This window comes from Hyla sarda, chromosome 11 (genome assembly GCF_029499605.1).
Source record: "Hyla sarda isolate aHylSar1 chromosome 11, aHylSar1.hap1, whole genome shotgun sequence".
In the NCBI taxonomy this organism is placed as follows: Eukaryota; Metazoa; Chordata; class Amphibia; order Anura; family Hylidae; genus Hyla; species Hyla sarda.
Window position 1 is genome coordinate 73,423,056 of NC_079199.1, and position 17,824 is coordinate 73,440,879.

At 42.5% G+C, this 17,824-nt stretch overlaps 1 protein-coding gene across 1 annotated transcript in view; it reads left to right on the forward strand.

Moving 5' to 3' along the window:
• The window catches only part of SRP54 (signal recognition particle 54), a 118,617-nt gene extending 107,947 nt beyond the window's left edge, over positions 1 to 10,670 (forward strand). Inside the window, exons 14-16 of the mRNA XM_056545308.1 lie at positions 6,279 to 6,449; positions 6,685 to 6,780; positions 10,220 to 10,670. Of these exons, the coding sequence (XP_056401283.1) occupies positions 6,279 to 6,449; positions 6,685 to 6,780; positions 10,220 to 10,311 (359 nt within the window). The 3' untranslated portion in view covers positions 10,312 to 10,670. The remainder of the gene's footprint in view (positions 1 to 6,278; positions 6,450 to 6,684; positions 6,781 to 10,219) is intronic.
• Positions 10,671 to 17,824: the final 7,154 nt, after the last annotated feature.

The following is a 17,824-nucleotide window of genomic DNA, read 5'->3' on the forward strand; positions in this document are numbered from 1 at the left end:
TCATAGGAAACCAGTGATCAATGATTCGGCCACTTGACTGCTCATGCCTGGATCTCGGGCTTTGAGCAGTCATTCGGCGATCGGACAGCGAGGAGGCAGGTAGGGATCCTCCGGCTGTCATGTAAGCTGTTCGGGATGCCGCGATTTCGCCGCGGCGATCCTGCACAGCTCCCTGAGCTAACCGGCATGGGTTTACTTTCACTGTAGACACGGCATTCAACTTTGAACGACGCGTTTAAAGGGTTAATAGTGCGCGGCCCTGCAATCAATGCCGCGCGCTATTAGCCACGGGTCCCGGCCGTTGTCCCCGCCGTGGCCCCGCGTTATAGATCGGGAGCGGACGTCATGGGTCCTTAAGAGGTTAATGTATACACTCAAAGAACAACAGTTTGAGGGTGCATACTGCTGGGTGAGATGTTTGCAAGTTGTTCATTTAGGAGCCCAGATTCCGGATCTTAAGGAGCAACTGGCAACACTGAGATCCATTGACAACATGAAGAGGAGTCTGCTGCGCACTGAGCAGGCACTCTCGGGGGTAGAGGTGGGGAGGAGAGTGGGATGGAGGTGTAGGATGGTCACTGTTAGAAAACTGGGTTGGTGGAAAATAGTCAGGGAGGTTAGTCCTGATCTAGCACACCCCAACAAGTTTGCTCGGTTGGCAGATGAGGGGGATGTTAGTTCAGCGTTAGCGATGCGGCAGCAAAACACTGCTTCGGACAGCCAGAGGGAGGTCTGCTGCAGTATGGTAGTGGGGGACTCTATTATTTGGAAGACAGACAGGGCGATCTGTCGTAAAGACCTGGATCGCCGAACAGTGTTTTTGTGAGCCTGGCTCTTAGCTTCGGCACCTTGCAGTTCGGGTGGACCGATTACTGGGTGGGGCTAGATGGTACACGTTGGCACCAATGACAAAGTAAGAGGTAGGTGGAGTGCCCTTAAAAATTATTACAGGGATTTAGGCAACAAGCTTAAGGTAAGGACCTCCAAGGTAATTTTTTTTTTTAAAGTACTACCTATACCATACCACAGAGGCAGTGAGCGATTAGGGAGGTAAACAAGTGGCTCAGAATCTGGTGAAAGAAGGAGGGGTTTTGGTTCATGGAGTACCGGGCCGACTACGCTGTTGGATACAGGCTTACCGTAGGGACAGGCTGCACCTCAATAGGGAGGGTGCACCTGTGCTCCTGCAGAAGATGGCCAGAAGGGGGGGGGGGGAGTGGTGTGTTTAAACTAGGGACTGGGGAGAGAGGGGGGGTGGGATCTGTAACATAGAGAGGAAGATAGTGTAGATAGAGAGCTGGGGATAGGTAATAAAACTGGGGGTGGAACGGCGAAAGGTGTTAGAACAGTTTTAAGTGATCAGAAGAAATATATGAATGAAAGCAATATGTGCATGTATACTGTCAGAAGCCTCAATAATATGGATGAACTGGAACTATTAATGTTGGAGAAAGACTATGATATAGTGGGGATAAGTTAGATGCACATGGCTGGATGCAAGTTATGACTGGGCAGATACTGTACAGGGTTAAGGGAAATACTATACAAGTAAAAAAGGCGGAGTAGTTTACTTTTGTGTAAAATCCTGTCCCAAGCCCATTCTGGGTGAGGGGAATGATAATGTGGGTGGAGTTATGGGAAAGGCGGTAAAAACAAGAAATTACTGAAAGTGGTTTGTTAGAAGTCACAAAGTATAACTGTCGCGATTATTATGGCACACAACCGCCATTAACGTCCCTGGTTATTGTGCCGCTAAGGAACCTCCAAATATGCGGAGCCCTTTAATTGTGCTGCTGATGGCACAAGGTCATGATGCCAATATGGCCAATTGTTACCAAAAATTCAATATAAGTGATCTGATGAATTGCCAAAATATAAATCATGCAATTCATATCTCTGGGCGTGACTATTTACCCAGAATTGTTTAGTTCATTGATTAGCGCTTGGTACCTTTGCAACATTGTAAAACAATACACAGGTATTCTAAAATATGCAGATTTATTGGCCAACTCCTTCAGGACAAAGGGCGTACCTGTATGCCCCTCGCCCGGTCCCGGTGTTTAAAACAGGGTCACACCAGGTCTGTCCCGGCTGCTAACGATCGTTGTGCCGCGCGCTATTAACCCTTTAGACGTGGCGTTCAAAGTTTATCGCCGTGTCTAAAAATGAAAGTAAAAGCCTCCCGGCAGCTCAGTCGGGCTGATCGGGACATCGCGATAAAATCGTGATGTTCGGATCAGCTAGGACACGAGACCCCCTTACCTTGCTCCGTCGCGTCCGATCGGCGTTTGGTTGCTCCAAGCCTGAGCTACAGTTTCTTTTTACAACAATGGTTAACTCAATATCATGTTATTACACCAAATGATTTAAAGGATGGGACAATCTAATATCTGGATATATTAAATGGAGGTGACTTGTATGAACCCTCCAGCCAATAACTAACCATACATATCTGGTAGGACATATTTAACCTCTTGGGGGGCCACGGGCATATGGGTACGCCCTTGCCCCCTGGTACTTAAGGACCAAGGGCGTACCCGATCTTAAGGACCAAGGGCATCCCTGCTGTGTGAATTCATACCGGCGATTCCGGGTCATACTGGTCTCACCCTCGGTCGCCCTGAAGGGATAGGAGTTAGGTGGCAGGGGTGCCACCCCTCCTATCCCTGCTATTGGTCGGTCAGAAGCGACCGACCAATAGCAGATCAGGGTGAGGGGTTAAAGTTTGGTTCCCCCGCTCTGCCCACCCACTGTTGTCCGAGCAGAGCAGGGGAACCGTCGGTGACCGGCGCCGGAGGTCCACTTAGCGATGACATGCAGCTTCCTGGTGTGGCGATGATGTGCGGCTCCCTGGTGCAGACTACGGAAGCCGGTGAGTTGCCTAGGAACCTCTGGAGGGCTACAGTTTGAGACCACACTACAGTGGTCTCTAAACTGTAGCGCTCCAGATGTTGCAAAACTACAACTCCCAGCATGCCCAGACGGCATGCTGGGAGATGTAGTTGCGTACCTCCAGCTTTTGCATAACTACATCTCCCAGCATGAAAACTTATCGTACAGCAGTGTTTCCAAAATGGAGCCTCTAGCTGTTGCAAAACAGCTCACACCATTTCCGGACAGCCACTGACTGTCCAGGCATGCTGGGAGTTGTAGTTTTGCAACAACTGGAGGCACACTGGTTGGGAAACATTGTCTGTTTCCTAACTCAGTGTTTCTCAACCTGTGTGGCATCTACTGTTGCAAAACTAGAACTCCCAGCATTCACTGACAGACCATGCATGCTGGGAGCTGTAGTTTTGCAACAGCTGGAGGCACATTGGTTGGAAAACACAGACAGTGGTGCGGAAACACTGCGGTAGTCTGTTGCCTAACTCAGTGTTTCCCAATCCCAACCAGTATGCCTCTAGCTGTTGCATAACTAAAACTCCCAGCATGCACTGTCAGTGCATGGTGGGAGTTGTAGTTTTGACTGCCCCCTGACCCCACCACGTGTATGTACAGGGTACATTCACATGGGTGGGGGTTTACAGCAAGTTTCCCGCTTTAAGTTTGAGAAGCGGCAAATTTTCTGCTGCAGAGGGAAACTCTCTTTAAACCCCGCCAGTGTGAATGTACGCTAAAAACACTACACTAACCCTAAATAAAGAGTAAAACACTACATATATACACCCTTGCACCCCACACACTTATCCTGTCGCCCCACATTCTTGTACGTAAGTTTTCCAAAACTGAGCCTCCAGCTGTTGCAAAATAACAACTCCCAGTATTGCCAGACAGCCATTGACTGTCCAGGCATTTTGGAAGTTTTGCAACAGCTAGGGGCACGCTGTTTGGGGAAAACTGACGTACAGTATTTTTGGTGGAGGAGAGGCAAGTGGAACGCTTGCATCCGGGTACACCCCTATGAAAATCCCTAATTTAGGCCTCAAATGCGCATGGCACGCTCACTTTGGAGCCGTGTCGTATTTCAAGGCAACTGTTTAGGGTAACACATGGGTTATTTCCGTACTCGGGAGAAATTGCGCTACAAATTTTTGGTGGCTTTTTCTCCTTCTACCCCTTATGAAAAGGTAAAGTTGGGGTCTACACCAGCATGTTAATGTAAACATTTTTATTTTTTTATGCTAACATTCTGGTGTTGCCCCATACTTTTCATTTTCATAAGAGGTAAAAGGAAAAAAGCCCCCCAAAATTTGTAACACAATTTATCCTGAGTACGGAAATACCCCATATGTGGGCGTAAAATGCTCTGCGGGCGCACAACAAGGCTCATGAGTGAGAGCGCACTATGTACATTTGAGGCCTAAATTGGTGATTTGCACAGGTTTGGCTGCTAGTTACAGTGGTTCTGACATATACGCAAAAAATGTAACACATGTGACCCCATTTCAGAAACTACAACCATCACGGAACGTAACAAGGTGTGTATAGTGAGCATTTACACCCCATAGGTGTCTGACAGATTTTTGGAACAGTGGTCCTTGAAAATGAAAAATGTAATTACATAATTAATTACAAAGATCTCTCAAATGCCAGTGAGGTGTAAATGCTCACTATACCCCTTGCTATGTTCCATGAGGGGTGTAGTTTCTGAAATGGGGTCACGGGTTGGGAGGGATTTCCCTGTTCTGGCACCATGGGGGCTTTGTGAACGCACATGGCCCCAGACATTCCAACCAAATACTCTCTCCAAAATTCCATTTGTCGCTCCTTCCCTTCCGAGCATTGTAGTGCACCCACAGAGCACTTTACATCCATATGATATATTTCCTTAGTCGAGAGAAATGGGATTACACATTTTGGGGGATATATTCACCTATTACCCCTTGTAAAAAAAAAATTGGGGTAACATAAGCATTTTTGTTTAAAAAAAAAAAATTTTAATTTTCACATCCAACTTCAACGTAAAGTCGTCAAAAACCTGTGGGGTGTTAATGCTCACTGTACCACTTAAGTTTCCCAAATAGTATGCCATGTGGGGAGTTTTTCACTGTTCTGGCACCATGGGGGCTTCCTAAATGCGACATGCCCTGCAAAAACCATTTCAGCAAAATTCGCTCTCCAAAATTCCATTGTGGCTGCTTCCCTTCTCAGCCCTCTAGTGCACCCATAGAGCACTTTACATCCACATATGAAGTATTTCCTTACTCAAGAGAAATTGGGTTACAAATTTTGGGGGCTTTTTCTCCTTTTACCTTTTGTAAAAATAAGAAAATATGGGTCTGCAAGGACATGTTAGTATAAATACTGAAGATTTAGAATTTGAGCCTCCACTTTGCTGCTATTCCTGTGAAACGCCTAAAGGGTTAACAAACTTTTTGAATGTCATTTTGAATACGTTGAGGGGTGCAGTTTTCATAATGGGGTCCATTATGGGGTATTTCTAACATAAAGACCCTCAAATTCACTTCAAAACTGAACTGGTCCCTGAAAAAGAGGACCTCCGGAGCCCCGAGGACAGGTGAGTGATCGTTACCGGAGCACACGGGGCACCGTAAACTGCTATCCGGCAGCAGCTGAAGCACTCTGCTGGATAGCCGTTTATGCGATGGCCACTACATACAAAAGCATCGTATGTTGATGCTGCCTTCAACATGCGATGGCCTCTGAGAGGCCATTGTATCTTGAAATGATCGTATGTCGGGGCCATCATAGGTCTGGGGGGGTTACTAATCATTTTATCAGACCTACAGAATAAAGATAAGGTCTCATTTTTACCGAAAAGTGCTCTGCGTAGAAACAGAAGCTCCCAAAAGATACGAAATGGTGAGCTTTATTTTTTTTTTTCAATATTGTCCAACAAATATTTTTTTCTTGGTTTTGTTGTACACTTTTTGGTAAAATGACTATCGTTACAAAGTAAAATTGGTGGCGCAAAAAACTGTAGTTGCAAAATTGAAAGTTTTGTGTTTTCCTCCTCACCTGTTAAAAACTAGAAGTACAAAAACTGAAAAAGGGGTTAAATGCTGGACTTAATGTACTGCTTCAACTGTTTTCTTCTTAACCCTTTATGAGCTCTGTTTGCTGCGATCAATTCAGTAATGAGAGAATTTAGCATAATGTGAGTCTCCTGTGTTGTTATAAAATCTATATTTCTACATATGCATTAGTGCTATACCTTAGAATTAAATTACACCTAGGTCTAAATTTTAATACAATTTCTTTCAGGAAAAATGGTGCTACAGTACAGCTAATTTTAGATGTATTTAGTTAACATTGTGTGTTAATTACAAACAGACTGTGTGGACATAGCTGTAAATTATTTATTATCATTGTAGAACTTGATAATACTGATGGTGCCAAACTCTTCAGCAAGCAACCTGGGAGAATTCAGAGAGTGGCAAGGGGATCAGGAGTATCTACAAGAGATGTACAGGAACTCTTGGCACAGTACACAAAATTTGCACAAATGGTTAAGAAAATGGGAGGAATCAAAGGACTTTTCAAAGGTATGTTTACAGCATACATAGGAGTATTTTGTACAGTAGTGCTCTGCATATTTTGTGCATATTACATGCAATATTCCAAACTTGCCACTAGAGTACTTCTAAAACTATTTGCAAGCTGTACCAACATATGCTAAAATTACTCATTAAATGCTCTAGTTCTGAAAAGTGTTACCCAGTAGATAACAACATTAGAGTTTTCGTTACATATACATTATATGCTTTCTAATTTTTTTAGGTGGTGACATGTCGAAAAATGTAAATCCTTCTCAAATGGCTAAACTTAACCAGCAAATGGCAAAAATGATGGACCCCAGAGTTTTACAACACATGGGTAAGATTTGTGTTTATGTATCAAGCTCCTTTAACCCCTTAAAGCGTACCCATCAGATCCAACAACAAATAAAAAAATGTTTTAACCCCTTAACGATGCAGGACATATATTTACGTCCTGCGCCGGCTCCCGCGATATGAAGCGGGATCGCGCCGCGATCCTGCATCATATCGCGTCGGTCCCAGCGCTCATCAACGGCCGGGACCCGCGGCTAATACCACACATCGCCGATCGCGGCGATGTGCGGTATTAACCCTTTAGAAGTGGTCAAAGCTGACCGCCGCTTCTAAAGTGAAACTGAAAGTGACCCGGCTCAGTCGGGCTGTTCGGGACCGCCGCAGTGAAATCGCGGCGTCCCGAACAGCTGACCGGACACCGGGAGGGCCCTTACCTGCCTCCTCGGTGTCCGATCGACGAATGACTGCTCCGTGCCTGAGATCCAGGCAGGAGCAGTCAAGCGCCGATAATGCTGATCACAGGCGTGTTAATACACGCCAGTGATCAGCATAGGAGATCAGTGTGTGCAGTGTTATAGGTCCCTATGGGACCTATAACACTGCAAAAGAAATGTAAAAAAAAAAGTGTTAATAAAGGTCATTTAACCCCTTCCCTAATAAAAGTTTGAATCACCCCCCTTTTCCCATAAAAAAAAATAAAACTGTGTAAAAAATAAATAAATAAATAAACATATGTGGTATCGCCGCGTGCGTAAATGTCCAAACTATAAAAATATATCATTATTTAAACCGTACGGTCAATGGCGTACGCGCAAAAAATTCCAAAGTCCAAAAAAGCGTATTTTGGTCACTTTTTATACCATTAAAAAAAATGAATAAAAAGTGATCAAAAAGTCAGATCAAAACAAAAATCATACCGATAAAAACTTCAGATCACGGCGCAAAAAATGAGTCCTCATACCGCCCTGTACGTGGAAAAATAAAAAAGTTATAGGGGTCAGAAGATGACCTTTTTAAACTGATAAATTTTCCTGCATGTAGTTATGATTTTTTCCAGAAGTGCGACAAAATCAAACCTATATAAGTAGGGGATCATTTTAACCGTATGGACCTACAGAATAATAAGGTGTCATTTTTACCGAAATATGCACTGCATAGAAACGGAAGCCCCCAAAATTTACAAAATGGCGTTTTCTTTTCGATTTTGTCGCACAATGATTTTTTTTTCCGTTTCGCCGTGCATTTTTGGGTAAAATGACTAATATCACTGCAAAGTAGAATTGGCGATGCAAAAAATAAGCCATAATATGGATTTTTAGGTGGAAAATTGAAAGGGTTATGATTTTTAAAAGGTAAGGAGGAAAAAACGAAAGTGCAAAAACGGAAATACCCTGAGTCCTTAAGGGGTTAATATATCACTCAGTATCTAATCCTGACCATGTACATAAAATTTGTGTCTAGCATCTTTATTTTTTTATTACACTTTTAATTTAGCTCTTTAGTCTGAATTCCTCTCAAATGGAGGGGGTGTGGCCTCACTGCAGGTCTCCGCCCCCTCCCTCAGTATGCTGTCTGCTCACATCTCCCCTAGCATTAGCAAAACTACAACTCCCATCTTGTCCTCACAGACAGTAGCGGGACACAAGCTGACAGTGGGAGGATTTTTCCTCCAGCTGTGAGCCCTGCACTCACAGCTGTCAATCAAGGAAGTTGGTCCATGAAGTAGGTGACACAGCAGGACTAGTATGTGTCAGGGGGGCAGTTGCTTGACTGGCTTTTTCAGTATGAAATGCTGAAAATGTTCTAATGAAAGCAATTGCAAAACCTATTGGTTTTGCATGCTTTACAACATTTCAAAAGTTTTTGTATCTGACAGTGCCCATTTAAGCATTCAGTCCATTTTCACCTTAAGGACTCAAAACTTTTTTTTTCGTTTTTGCACTTTCGTTTTCCTCTTCCCCTTCTAAAAATCATAACTAGTTCAATTTTGTGGGGGGGGGGGGGGGGGGGGGAAGATAAATAAAAGTAAAAAAAAAAAAGCCATTTTGCAACTTTCTAGAGCTTCCGTTTCTATGCAGTGCACTTATTGGTAAAAATGACACCTTATCTTTTATTCTGTAGATCCATACAGTTACAAGGATACCCAATTTATGTAGGTTTTATTTTACTACTTTAAACAATTAGAACTACATTCACCAATAGAAGTATTTTTTAAAATTGTCATCTCCTGACCCCTATAACTTTTTTTAATTTTTCCGCATACGGGGCTATTTGAGGGCTAATTTTTTGCACAGTTGTCTGCAGTTTTTATTTGGTATAATTTTTGTTTTGATGGGACTTTTTTGATCACTTGTATTAATATTTTTATGGTATATGAAGTGACCAAAAATGCACAATTTTGGACTTTGGTATTTTTTTCACCTGTACGCCATCGACCGTGAGGTGTAGCTACCCATATATTTACATTTTTTTTTTGGACATTTACGCACGCGGCGGTACCACATATGATTTTAATTTTTTATTACATTATTTTAAAAAATGGGAAATGGGTGGTGATTCAAACTTTTAATAGGGGAGGGGCTAATTCACATTTATTAACGGGGTTGTCCACTGCCCTGCCTTCCGTAGCTCCGCTCGCATAGTCCGGAAGTTCATTACTCCGAACTCTGTGTGCGGGCTTCCGTGTTCGAGGCCGCCCCCTCGTGACGTCATGCCCGCCCCCTCAACAAAAGCCTTTGGGAAGGGGCGTGGCTTATACGCCATAGCATAGCATTGATCAGTGTTAGCTGCGCTCGGCTGCTCCAGCCTGCTGAGCAGGCTAGGTGCAGCTGACAACTGATCGGATGATGCAGAGGCAGGTGAGAACCCTCCCTCGTCCTGTCAGCTGATTGGGACATCGCAATTTCGTCGCGATAGTCCCGATCAGTTCCGCTGAGCTGCCGGGAGAGTTTCACTTTTATTTTAGAAGACCGCAATCAACTTTGATTGCGGCGTCTGAAGGGTCAATACTGGTTATCGACCCGATCTGCAGTGCCTGGCATTAACCCTGGGTCCTCGCTGCTGATATCAGTGCCTGGCATTAACCCTGGGTCCTGGCTGCTGATAGCAGTGCCTGGCATTAATCCTGGGTCCTGGCTGCTGATAGCAGTGCCTGGCATTAATCCTGGGTCCTGGCTGCTGATAGCAGTGCCTGGCATTAATCCTGGGTCCTGGCTGCTGATAGCAGTCAGGACCCACTGAATTTGAAGTGTTTTTGCTCGTGAGAACACTTTTAAGTCCCGGTAACTCAACTCATGCCCTTCGTCCTTAATTCCACAACATATGGTATGATGGCATATATTTTAACAGCTGATTTCTGGAAGGTACATTGTGGATTCTCCATTGGCCTTTTTTTTTTTTTTCTCTTCCCATTTGGCTGGTTTTAAAAATAATTCGGTAATAACTGAGGAATGAAAATTTTTCTGATTTTTTTTTATTGGCAGGTGGAATGGCTGGACTTCAGTCTATGATGAGACAGTTTCAACAAGGAGCAGCTGGAAACATGAAAGGAATGATGGGATTCAACAACATGTAGCCAAACTTTCTAAACAGAGGATTCTTCAAATAACATCTTTTTCAGAGATTTTAAAACTCCTATAGAAAGGCAGCATTGTCACTTTTGGAAAACCATAAATTAAAATGGATTAAGAGACTAAGATAGCATGTGGTCCTTTGCGTAGTGTCATACATGCCATTTTATTTTCCCTTTTTACTTCAGGTAATAACAAGGAAGGACCATTTTAAATTATGTTTCAAGTTAATTTAATTTGTGAAAGAAAAAAGAAATTTTAAAAAGACAAAACTTATGCAAAATAGGTATACTTTGGCTGTATGTCATCATTGGCTTTTCAGAGAAAATTGTCTACTGTAAAATAAATTTCTTCATTGCTTTGATTTTCTTGTTTAAAGTTTTGTGTGGGGATGAAATGTTCGTCACTATACAAGTCACAAACGTGAAAGAAAACTGCTAGACTTTTTATATTCTTTCAGGTAAAATTTACATGGTTTAAATCAGCAACAGTTGATTCTGGTCCTTGAATCCCTCAGTAGCTTTCTACAAAAAAGCCCTCAAAAAGTTGGAGAAACAAGGCATATATTCACGAATGTGGGTAATGTGTTAATCTCAGTGTGAACCTTCTCGTGCTTGAGAAAGAAACTCCTATTTGCTTTTTTCACTTCATCATGTGCATGTAAGTAGGGATGTGAGAAAAAAAAAAACTACCTGCTCAGGGACTAATCTACTTGTCCCTCATGACGATCCACTTGTCCGGACTAATTTTCGTTTAACTCCTTAACTTTTAAAAATCCTAACCCTTTCAATTTTGCACCCAATAATCCATATTAGGGCTTATTTTTTGCGCCACCAATTCTACTTTGTAATGACATTAGTCATTTTACCCAAAAATCTACAGCGAAACGGAAAAAAAAATCATTGTGCGGCAAAATTGAAGAAAAAACATAATTTAGTCAATTTTGGGGGCTTCTGTTTCTACGCTGTATATTTTTCGGTAAAAATGACACCTTATCTTTATTCTGTAGGTCCATACGGTTAAAATGATACCCTACTTATATAGGTTGGATTTTGTCATACTTTTAGAAAAAATCATGACTACATGCAGGAAAATTAATGCATTTAAAAGTGTTCTCTTTTGACCCCTATAACTTTTTTATTTTTCCGCGTACAGGGTGGTATGAGGGCTAATTTTTTTCGCCGTGATCTGAAGTTTTAAATGGTACCATTTTTGTTTTGATCTGACTTTTTGATTGCATTTTATTCCTTTTTTTATGGTATAAAAAGTGACGAAAAATACGCGATTTTGGATTTACGATATATTTTTATAGTTCGGACATTTACGCACGCGGCTATATCATATGTTTATTATGTTTATATATTTTTTATATGGAATTTGGGAAAAGGGGGGTGATTTAAACTTTTAATAAGGAAGGGGTTAATGTGTGTGTTTTTAAACTTTTTTTTTCTTTTCTCTTTATACTTCTAGTCCCCTTAGGGGACTTTTAGGAGGAATCATTAGATTCCTCATACAGATCACTATGGTTGAATAGAACCATAGTGATCTGTGTGCTCTGCGCTCGGTCCTGCCAGGCTGTATCATTCAGAGAGCCGGAGCCTACACAGGAGCATAGGTAAGCCCTCAGGCTACCTCAGCAGTGGATATAACCCCCCCCCCCGCGATCGCGCTTCGGGGTCTAAAGGGTTAATAGCCGCCTGCGGCGATCACCGCGTGTCGGCTATTAACGCCGGCCCCCAGCTGCAGGAATCAGCTGGGGGCCGGCCGGTATGACGCGGGCTACCCGGTTAAGGGCCATTGGACGTGTATACGCGTCCATGATCCTTAAGAGGTTAAACTCTCGCTTTTTCTTCCTTGCCCTATAATAACCATAACGCTTTTATTTTTCAATTCTACAGACTCTCATGAGGGCTTGTTTTTTTGCGGAATTGTATTTTGTAATTACACCTTTTATTTTTCAATAACATATGCTCTGAAGCAAAAAAAAAATTTACATTTTGGTGAGGTGATATTTAAATGAAAAAAAAGGGAATTTCGCTAATTTGGTGGTTTTCTTTTCACACCATTTACCACACCATTTACCTTGTGGTCCAGCTGACATGTTATTTTGATACTTAAAGTTGGCCTGATGACAGCAATACCAGATTTGTATAGTTTCCGTCAAATTTTACGAATTGAAAAATTCCTAACTTTCGAAAAAAAAAAATTTTTGCCATTTTTCTGACCCCTGTAACTTTTTAGTATTTTTTTTCGGATACCAGGCTGTATGAGGGCTAATTTATTTTGCACCATAGTCTGTTTTTTGTATTGGTAACATTTTGGTATTGACCTGACTTTTTGATTGCTTTTTACTTTTTTCTTGGATACTATAAAAAAAAAATTATGGAGTGTAGTTTTTTTTTTTTTTACATTGACGTAATTTACCATACGGGATATATAATGCTAAATTTTAATAGTTCGTACAATTATGCACGCGACACTAACGAATATGCATATTTTTATTATGTTTCCATGTTATTTTATATAGGAAAAGGGGGTTGTTTGAACTTTTAATATGTAAGGGGTTAAATAGATCCATTGATAAATCCTGACTGGACCAGGCTCTATCAATGACAGAGCCACGGACACCAGGGAACAGAGGTAAGCCCTCCAGCCACCTCTATAGTGGATGACATGCTGGCAATTAGCAGTGGCCTCCAGCTACTGAGAACAGCTGAGGGCTGCTGAGTACAGAGCTCAGGAGCCCGCTCCATACACCCCTCTGAGCACCGCCGCGCTTGTCGGGGCTTTTAGGTCCGGCCCTGCTTGCCCGAAGCAGGGCTAAGGACCAGAAAAATTCACCTGCCCGGCACCCGGAACTGCATGTCTCGGGTGTTGGGCGAAACGAATTCCACATCCCTCTGTAATCAACAATCACTCCCTCCTTCATACACTGTGGCCAGGGGTAGACTGTGGAGTTCCAGCAAAGCAGATGCTGATAAAAGCATAATAAATCTGTTCTACTGAAGGCTTTGTTAGGGAATCTTGTGAAAATTGATTGCAAAATGAATGCAGCATGTTATCAGAAAATACGGTCAGACAATTTGTATTCTTGTGCACAAAAGCTGCGCATGGGACGCCTAAGCACTAACCCTCGGATGACAGATATGCCAGACATCAACTAGGCTCAAATCAAACAGCAGTTTCCTAAATTGGTGAGACTGGAAAATCATCAGGGAAGACCTGCCTTACGGAGTGGAGGCAGAACACATTTCTATTATTTAATATGGGATTCATATTTAATGGTTGTGCTATTTATATAACCTACAATTGAAGATCCAGTACATTTCTTGCTTTCTTAAAATCCTAAAAACCTATTCTGCATGTCATTGGCTACATGATCAGTTTAGATCAGTGATCTATTTGGGCCTTAACCCTTTAAGGATCAAGCCCATTTTTACCTTAAGGACCAGAGCATTTTTTTGCACATCTGACCACTGTCACTATAAGCATTAATAACTCTGGAATGCTTTTACTTATGAATTTTATTCTCAGAGTTCATTGTGACATATTCCACTTTAACCTAGTGGTAAAGTTTCGTCTATATTTGCATCATTTCTTGGTGAAAAATTCAAAAATTGCACAAAATTGTAAACATTTTTATTTTTCTAACTTTGAAGATCTCTGCTTGTAAGGAAAATACATACCAAATGAATGTATATATTCACATATACAATATGTCTACTTTATGTTTGCATCATAAAGTTGACATGTTTTTACTTTTGGAAGACATCAGAGGGCTTCAAAGTTCAGCAGCAATTTTTCACACAAATTTCAAAATCGGAATTTTTCAGGGACCAGTTCAGTTTAAGTGGATTTGAAATACTAGAAATACCCCATAAATGACCCCGTTATATAAATGGCACCCTCAAAGTATACAAAATGACATTCAGAAAGTGTTAACCCTAGAGGTGTTTCACGGGAATAGCAGCAAAGTGAAGGAGAAAATTCAAAAATCTCAATTTTTCACACTAAATTGTTCTTGTAGACCCAGTTTTTGAATTTTTACAAGGGGTAAATGGAGAAAAAGCTCCCCAAAATTTGTAACCCAATTTCTCTCGAGTAAGGGAATACCTCATATGTGAAAATAAAGTGCTCTGTGGGTGCAATAGAGGGCTCAGAAGGGAAGGAGCGACAATGGGACTTTGGAGAGTGTATTTTGCTGAATTGGTTTTTGGGGGGCATGTCGCATTTAGGAAGCCCCTATGGTGCCATAACAGAAAAAAAAACACATGGCATACTATTTTGGAAACTACACCCCACATGACACGTAACAAGGGATACAGTGAGCCTTAACACCCCACAGATGTTGGACGACTTTTCGGAAAAGTTGGATGTGTAAATGAGAAATGGTTTTTCCCCAAATTTACAAGAGTTAATAGGAGAAAATGCCCCCCAAAAGTTGTAACCCCATTTCTTCTGAGTATGGAAATACCCCATGTGTGGACGTGAAGTGCTCTGTGAGCGCACTACAATGCTCAGAAGAGAAGGAGCCACATTTGGCTTTTTGAAAGCAAATTTTGCTGAAATGGTTTTTGGGGCGCAAGTCACATTTAGGAAGCCCCTATGGTGCCATAACAGAAGAAGAAAAAAACACATGGCACACTATTTGGGAAATACCCCTCACGGAGCATAACAAGGGGTACAGTGAGCCTTTACACCCCACAGATGTTTGACACATTTCCGCTAAAGTTTGATGTGAAAATTAAAAATTAGATTTTTTCACTAAAATGCTGGTGTTACCCCAAATTTTCCATTTTTACAAGGAGAAAAAGCCTCCCAAAAGTTTTAACCTTACTACTTCTGAGTATGGAAATACCCCATATGTGGACGTAAAGTGCTCTGCAGGTGAACTACAATGCTCAGAAGAGAAGGAGCACCATTGGGATTTTGGAGAGAAAATTTGTTTGGAATGGAAGTTGGGGGCCATGTGTGTTTACAAATCCCCCATGCTACCAGAACAGTGATACTATTTTGGAAACTACATTCCTCACCGAATGTAATAAGGGATGCAGTGAGCATTTACACCCCACTGGTGTTTGACAGATCTTTGGAACAGTGGGCTGTGCAAATGAAAAATGAAAATTTTCATGGACCACTGAATGCTCACTGCACCCCTTGTTACATTCCTTGAGGGGGTGTAGTTTCCAAAATGAGGTCACATGTGGGGGGGGGGTCCACTGTTCTGGCACTGTTAAGGATGGATTAATGTGCGGCCTTAATCTATGAGTGGCTACCGCTGTACTATTTTGCAGAGTGTCGATGTAAGAAAATTCACACCAGGCCAGGTTGGTATGAGTTCCCTCCTCGGTACGGACTCCAGGGAGTTCTGCTTTATTACAGGAAGTAAGTTTGGTTTTTACATTCAGAAATAGGAGGGTTAGTTATGATATCACAATTAGCATGTTAAATTTTGATCGATTATTGTGTCTATATATTAGCATATCTAGTGTCCATTAATTTCTTGGCAGAAGTTCTGTTTGTCAGATATTTAGTCTTTCTACTCCCGCGTGGAGTCATCTCAAGGCCTACATTCGGAGTCATGAGCAGATAGCATTCTGATGTATATGGGTTAAAGGGTAGGTAACATATATATTTTTCCAGCAACAATGGCATATTAGTATTAGTATATTGATCAGTCATTAGAAACATAAGTCATCCCTATCAGCACTATGGGGGCTTTGTAAACACACATGGCCTTCAATTCCAGACACATTCTCTCTCCAAAAGCCTAATGGCGCTCCTTCTCTTCTGGGCATCGTAGTTCGCCCGCAAAGCACTTTACGTCCACATATGGGGTATTTATATACTCAGAAGAAATGGTGTTACAAGTTACAACCTAACTGCACAGCAAGAACAAGACCTCATAATCAAATGTCTGGGCCTTGGCTCTACAAATCGTACCAAGAGCCTCAGAACTGTCTACATGGGACAAGCAGAAGCGGGTCTCGCTGCCTCCTGGCAGAGACTTGAACATACATTTGGCAGTGAAGAAGCAATAGAGAAGGCCCTATTCAAGAGATTGCAAAATGTCCCAAAGTGCATAAGCTTCAGGACTTAAGTTATCTGCTCATGGAACTGGAGCTTGCCAAAAGAGACCTTCATTTGTCTGGGCTGTGCTACCTGGATACAGCCCATGGAGTGAACCCAATTGTGAAGCTACCATACAGTCTGCAAGAGAAGTGGGCAGCATCAGTCTCAAGGTGCAAAAAAGTGCATGATGTCGCCTTTCCCCCATTTATTAATCGATCAGGTTCATCGATGAACAGTCTCAAATGAGGAATGACCCCAGCCTCAACTTCCTGGATTCCAACATTACAGCCTCAGCGACATCATCCTCAAGGTATGAAAGTGTCATGCATAAACACAGAGACTTTAAGAGCAGTGTGAGCGTAAGAAAGACTAACCTACCACGTGCAGTACCCACGGGAAAACATTATAATACCTCATCAGGAGACAAGTCCTTAAATCATGAATGTCCCATTTAGAAGAAAAAAAAAAACACATTCACTGAACAATGCTGAGGGGTTAGATCCAAAACCATACAGGAGCGCAAGAAAGTCCTCACTGAGCTTGGGGTATGTTTCGGATACTGTGCTTCATTGGAGCACATGGCCAAGGACTGTAAATCTGCCATCAAGTGTGAAGAGTGTCATAGCGAAAGGCATGCCTCAGCTATGCAATGCACCCAACCCCACTTGCCAGAGACTCACCAGCTGCCCCAAGTCATGCCGGGGAGCCCCAGAATCATGCTAACACCACCATAGCTGTTTCCTGCTCATGCTTGGACGTATGTGGGGAGAGCCAGAGTGAGAAATGTTGTACCTGAATATGCCTAATCAAGGTCTACCCAGACAGACTACCAGAAAAGGCAGTAAAAATGTATGCCATCATCGACGACCAGAGTAACCGGTCCCTAGCGGGACCCAAATTCTTTGGAATCAAAGGACCGTCAGAACCCTACACCTTAAACACCTGCTCGGGCCGCATAGAGACTAGTTTCAGAAGGGCACAGGGATTCATTGCTTCTCCTATTAATGGGGATACGGAAATACCCCTACTGACGCTGATCGAATGCGACCAAATACCCAAGCAAAGGGATGAGATTCCTACCCCTGAAGCTGCATTTCACCAACCAGACCTAAGGCACCTAGCCAGCGCTATCCCACCTATGGACATCACCGAGATTCTACTCCTGCTCGGCAGAGACAATCTAAGGGTACACAAGGTACGTCAACAGTGTAATGGTCTCGACTATGCGCCATAGACCCAGAGACTGGACTTGGGATGGGTAGTCATAGGAAATGTATGCTTGGATCAAGACTTATGTGCATGAAGATGGACACACAACTTGCACTAAGCCATGTCCTCCTCATCACTATGAAATGAAAGAGAAGTCTCTAAACCTCATACAGCCAGCCACCTGACATCATTTCTCCCCTCAGTGCCGATGACTTTTGGAGATCAGTCTTTTACACA